Source organism: Schistocerca nitens, chromosome 1 (assembly GCF_023898315.1).
Source record: "Schistocerca nitens isolate TAMUIC-IGC-003100 chromosome 1, iqSchNite1.1, whole genome shotgun sequence".
NCBI lineage: Eukaryota > Metazoa > Arthropoda > Insecta > Orthoptera > Acrididae > Schistocerca > Schistocerca nitens.
This window is the reverse complement of record NC_064614.1, coordinates 580,996,085-581,002,552: the sequence shown is the minus strand read 5'-3', so window position 1 is coordinate 581,002,552 and position 6,468 is coordinate 580,996,085. Positions and strand designations below refer to the sequence as shown.

General features: G+C 35.6%; 1 protein-coding gene across 1 annotated transcript; it reads right to left on the bottom strand.

Moving 5' to 3' along the window:
• Window positions 1-748: 748 nt before the first annotated feature.
• On the bottom strand, window positions 749-6,250 carry LOC126255385 (40S ribosomal protein S27). Its single transcript, XM_049955389.1, has 4 exons — window positions 6,195-6,250; window positions 5,431-5,539; window positions 974-1,084; window positions 749-896 (listed from the first exon to the last, which is right to left on the bottom strand). The coding sequence occupies exons 1-4, from the start codon at window positions 6,198-6,200 to the stop codon at window positions 868-870; spliced, it is 255 nt and encodes an 84-aa protein (XP_049811346.1). The 5' UTR covers window positions 6,201-6,250; the 3' UTR covers window positions 749-867.
• Between the last annotated feature and the right edge of the window lie 218 nt (window positions 6,251-6,468).

The following is a 6,468-nucleotide window of genomic DNA, read 5'->3' as shown; positions in this document are numbered from 1 at the left end:
ATTCTGTGCTCTCAATTTTAGGCATTTGAAATGTACAGTATTTCACTTAATACAGCACCCTCTATTTTTCCACTTTACATCCTTACATTAACAAGAAGTTATGTATCTGCACCTCTGTACAAGTGTACTTCAGTGCTGAATTGCTTACATAAAAATTTTGTCTAGTAAATCTTTAATGGAACAGCTAAAATGAGCCCAGTTGCATTCCTGACAGTTTCCAAGGGCAACAAAATTTGATTTTTCAGTATTTCATGCAATTACTAACCACACTTAAAATGCTGTCAATATATACATTAAGAAATATAACACCATGTTTACGGTTTAAAATAGGAAGTACTTATAAGGTTTTAACAATGAAACAAACTCTCGCATGCAATGTACCAGTTAGAGAATTATTTTTTAAATGAAACACGAGTAGAAATTATGCCGAGAGAGAGAGAGAGAGAGAGAGAGAGAGAGAGAGAGAGAGAGAGAGAGAGAGAGAGAGAGGTTCTGTGTGTGCGTGCGCGCGCGATTTTTAATGTAGGCCTTACTGGTCAAAAGCTTTATTTGTAACAGTCTTTTTGTTGTGCCTATCTGTGACGCAGTGTCTCTGCTATATATATGGAAATAAAGCAAATAGCATGATAAAACCTAACCAAGAAAGATATATCCCACCAATTAAAAATGATTCTTGAGGAATTCAGGCTAGCACCTGTCATATAATGCTTGTTTAACTTACACAATCTTTCATTGAAAACAAAATAGGTCCTTTGATTAGCCTTTATTAAAAGAAATTCACACAATCCATGAAATATCCAACATTTGTACACAACATCACACTCTGGAAAAGTGAAAGAGGCTGCATTTGAAGTATCCTCTTCAGCCTTAGTGTTGTTTTCTTCTAAACGAACAACCTGAAAGAGAAAAAAGTGTATTCAGCAACATAAGAATCACAATTAAAAACAAAATGTGCAGTCAGAACTATACATACCTTCTGTTAACCTCGCCCTCCCTCCTGTGGGTTGACACAGTATTGTCGAACAGCCAGCACAGACTACAACACTCTGCGCATGACTAAATACTGTCGTGATCTTGAAACATCCTATGGAAAATTATTTAAAGTTAAATTGAGGTCATTTCTTATGTACAGTTTACATGATCAAAATGAGAACGCTAAATATATATTACAACTACTGAATCATCAAATTAGACCAAGCATTTACAGAGTGTATATGCTAGAAAAAAAAAAGGGGATTTCCCAGGTAAAATACACTATACCCCCAGTGAAAGCACATTAATTCCCTGTTAAATGACAACATACTTTCCCACAGAGCTGTAAAAGTTAATAGCCAATGGCGGCAGATATTCAGGGCATACCAGGTATAAAAGTATGAAATGCGGATTTACAACAGACGTCATATCAATGCGATGTGCCACAAAGATTTTGTTGCGTTATCAAAAGTGTCAGATGCATACAAATGATAAATTGGAAAAGTGTGTGCACAGTGTTGTGTTCAATATGTCTAAACTTACGCTAAACAAAGAGCATTTGCGGGCAGCATTAATTTTTTTTTCCATTACAAGAAAATTGCTGCCGAATCATACCAATTACTTTGGAGCTTCTGGTGAACAAGTTCCATCACTAGATGTGAGTGAAAAATGGTTTTGCCATTTCAAAAATGGTGGCCCCAATGTAGCACTCAAGAAAAGGATGAAATGTGGAATTGGAATCTTTATTTAACAAAGATTAATCGCAATCACAAAAACAACTCACCGAGCAATTGGGCATTAGCAAACTGTTCGCAATTGGCCAAGAGAGATGGGAAAGATTCAGAAGACCGGTAGATGGGTACCACATGAGTGGTTTTTGAACAACAGGCAAATGGGAAAGTGCAAAAGCACATGCAAAATTTTGCTCGCTCAGTACAAAAGAAAGTCACTTTTACATCGTGAAGTTACAAGGGATAAAATGTGGATTTATTTTGAGTCTCCCAAATGCACACCATCTACACCGAACACAAGACCAAACCACTCTGGCAGAAAGATAATGCTCTGTGTTTGGTGGGACCAGAGGGGTGTCGTCTATTATGAGCTGTTAAAATCTGGGGAAATGATTAATACTAAACATTAACACCAACAATTGACCGATTAGAACATTTTGCTGCTTTTTTTTTTTTTTAAAAAAAGGAGGTAGGTCACAATATCGAAAGAGACAAAACTGTCTTATTTCTTCATGACAATGCCCCTTCACATACAGCAGAACCAATTTGCCACGTGCTGTATTCACTCTGCCGGCAAGTTCTATCCTACAAAGCTTACTCACTAGGCTTGGCTCATTCCGACTGCCACTTGTTTGAATTGACAGGTCACACACTTGATTGGCAGTGTGAAGTCTGTATGAAGATTTGTAAAAATGGCTCTACGAATGGTTCCAGCAAAAGGGGAAAATTTTTACTAGTGTGATATTCACAGATTGCCCAAAATATGGGACAAATGTGCAACAAATGATGGAGCATACTTTGAATAAAGCACTATATCATTCTTCTGAATTCAACATGTTATTTAGGAAAAAGTAACATTTCCTACTTGTATACCCGATAAGACATGACATGATGTAGTGGGCCAATAGTGGCAACAATTAAATAGCGCGACCTCACAAACAGAAAATTTAATGGTTTGAATTAACAAATATATAGAGTAGCTAGCTTCCATATATAATATTGGTCGCCATACACCCCCCTCCCCCCCCGCATGTGGTTAGGCAGGATCCTACATGAACAGCTTAAATTTCACTGCTGTACAATGAACATTTCGTTGGCTACCTGGCTGAACACATTTCGTATAACACTTCAAATTTTCCACAGAAAAGGGACTTATGAAATTTCTCAAAAACTCACTGCACTTTTTTGAAGGTAAATTATACGTATCATTGTTATTGCACAATTTGTAATCTATGAAAGAACTAGAATAAATATGAAACCCCAACCTTGAAACTTAGCCTTTTTAGTGGGTGTTAACCTTTAAGGTGTATTAAACACATGTGCCAGTAAAATTTTATATAATAGCACAAACAACTGACCTTTTGGCCTTGAAATTCTTCCAAGGGGCAGTGTTAAGTTTTGAAAGAGTAATGCTCTGAGATTTAAGAAATTCTTCGCACATTCTCGCGCGTGACAATTCACTTTGCACAAGAGGAAATTTACTTTGAAAAGAACACTTCTCAACCCACCATTTGCAATATTTTCCTGCAACCTATTAGAAAGGTAAACCATTGTCACCATCATTGAAATGAGACCCACAAGAAAGATACATCATAAGCAGTATGTTGTTACAAAGCATTGCAAGGTCTTCGACACACTCTGCTGTCAGACAGATTGTGTGTGCACTGCATTTTTTTGTTCTCTTATGTTTTTATTGCTGCAGTATTATTGTGCAGTAGTGCACTAAAGTAAAATATTTTAGCTTATCAGTTGTTACCAGTCAAAATTACAAACATTTAACTCAAAACTAAATAACTTTCCAGCCTTTTTCATTTGCAACACCAGCAGGAAAAAACATCTATAATAGTATAGCTTTCTAAGAAACCAGCACCACCAAAACTAGCAAAGTACAAATGTAAGATGTCAGATTTAAAAATATGCTTCAAAAACAAATTCTGGAGGCACTCAATGATCCCAATATTGCATTGTTATATCTTCTGGTAAAACTCACAGCAAAGTGATCTTTTATATGACTCAATGAGATTAACGGATAATTTTTGTTTATCTTAATTCTCATTCTGGTAAATCTATGTAACTGACATAAGAAGCACAATTATTACAGAACTAATGATTACACTAAATCTTATAAACTGATTAAATGACCAGAAGTGCAAGACTCATGGCAGGTTGTACAACTAAATTAGAGCTTTTGATAATGCCGAGGGGTAGTATTTCCACTTAGTCACAATAATTTTACCACTAAGCCGACTATGTAAGTTAGCTTTTTCTACTGCATTAACTACTTAAGTTTTATTGAAAAGCTTTATTTTTCAGTGTAACTTGAAAATAATTCAAGGACAACAACCACACGTGTAACTTGTGTATGATGCATCAAACCATTGCACAATGGTACAATATTCACAATGTTGTGCAACATTTATGCAAGCATGAACACACAACATACACTATATAAAATCAGCAGCAGCTTAGTGCCACAAGACAAAGCAGTGTTAAGCTTATCTGTTAAGAATTTTGGGACTTTAAAATCTTCATCCAACACAATGCTTAATATGTTTAAACAAGAAGAAACAATCCAATGCTGCAATACATGACTTCTTACATTTCAACTGAGTTTTAAATGTCATTGCCAAAAGTTTGTGTTAACATTACTTTCCAAATGCTACCTCCAACATATTGCTTTTTCTTCACTTTTATCATGCAAACAGTTTACTCGCAACACTACTTAAATGTTTCGTAAAGACTCAAGTTAATCATTTCTTTACAGATATGTAAAGATCAGTTAACCCTCTTTCCACATCAGCTGTTGACTACACAGTAAATACAGACATCGTCAATTATTTAATCCAGTATTACAATTTGGTCAAAATAATGGGTTCTTGTTATGTATTGGACCCCCTGATATCTTAATTGTGGAAACAGACTTATCTATAGTGCAGGCAGTTCCAGGTGACAATTTGGTTGTCACCTGAAAACAACAAATTTGAAAGCAGAAAATCTAGTTGTGGTACCAAGTTGGCCAGTAACAGACATGTTTTGATCCTGGAAGATCAGCTTAATCAGTGACACTGTATGGCTGCAGCACTATTAGTTGTGTATTTCAATCATGGATACATTCACACACTGCCAGTCATTGTTTCCTTTGGCAAATAGTGATAACCTTACCAACTTATGTGTACACCTTCACAACTGACTACGAATTCCGCCACAAAATAAATAGGACACCGAGAAAAAACAAATCACTAACGTGACTAAGCATTAACTGAAACTGGCATTCCCAGCACATAACAAAAATTGTGTGGCAATTATTGCCAGAACAAAAGGTAGTTGCCATGGTACCTATCTTACACAGAGGTCACATTACTTTAGAATTACCCAACAGTGGTCAATCCACAATATATAAAACTTCTAATCTCTTACAAACTTCATAAGTAACAAGAAAAAAAATTGATTTTTGGAAGGTTTCAGATTAGCTTATAGCTTTGAATACAGCTCAAAAATCTATGCAACGTATGTGAATGGTAACTAACCAGTAAGAAATGATTATCTCAATCTAGCAGCAATCCAATTTTGTTCTACACTTGGGACTATTAGTCGACAAGGAAACAAGTTCTTAAATATTTTAGAAGTAACTTGACACACCACTAACACACAAAACCTTTAGCCACACGTAAAGTTACAATCATCTATTATCTTTATCCCAACATAATCGCACTTTACGTATACTAACCTGGGCATTTTACATCCATGAAGTAAGAATTAGGATGTTGCACAAGTCTTTTCAATTTGTGTTTCCTCTTCTCCTCCGTTGGTGACGGATGCAGCAAATCCTTGGCAAGCTAAAACAGCAATAATAGCAGTGAAGGATCTTTAACGTCATTTATTGGGCATGTAACACAAGCATTTGCAACGTAACATATTATTAGGAGTACTAAGTTTTAAAAAACGTACAAATCTCTGTCACCTAAGAAAACTTTTCTATCGCTATCAAAAGCTCGCCCGAGGTGAACTTTCACAATAATGCGCAATATCCCTATCAGCTACACTTTAAAGGTCTGTAGCCAACGCTTTATGCAAATCAAGAATTAAATTTTTTTCCGAAATAAATTTTGATATTCCTTTTCATACCGTCATCACACGAGGGTAACACGGTCAACTGTCAAGACATAACAGATACCGCCGAAACAAATTAAGACAGCGCAATCCAAATTTCATAGAGTAATCGCAAGAACTTCTTTCATTCAATTCTTGTAACATGAAACGAATATAACACTTTCATAATATCCTTAACGTTTACACACATTTACAATGGAGTCTAGGAATCGCCATGTGGCTGCCACACGTGAGCACAAACACATACATTCCCGATGTGCTGAAAATTACTGATTTCCGCAGCTAATACTAACATAATTATTTATTGTTAGTCGCACGTACACATTAATACACATATCACCTTAAATATTCACCAACATAAACATACAAACATATACTCACAGGCATGTTGCCTGGCACGCAGATGACCGGAAAAAGGAGTAGACACAGTGCTTCTGTATATATCAAACAAGTGCCAACTATGAGCGCGTTCACAGATAATACAAATTGGTATAACACAAGTTGTGAACTGTGTCATGTAAATGGCAATTCTTATTAATATACAAAAAAAACAAATGTTTAATTCTTAAGTAATTAATACTATAAATATATGTGAGGAATCTCTTCAATCAGAAATAGTCATGATATATTGCACGAGATCATTAGCAAACTAGTT

Coding starts and splice junctions, on each gene's coding strand:
- LOC126255385 (XM_049955389.1), bottom strand. Junction 1,085..5,430: donor CATGGATGTAAAATGCCCAG/GTTAGTATACGT, acceptor AATTTTCCATAG/GATGTTTCAAGATCACGACA. Junction 897..973: donor GAGGGCGAGGTTAACAGAAG/GTATGTATAGTT, acceptor TTTCTCTTTCAG/GTTGTTCGTTTAGAAGAAAA.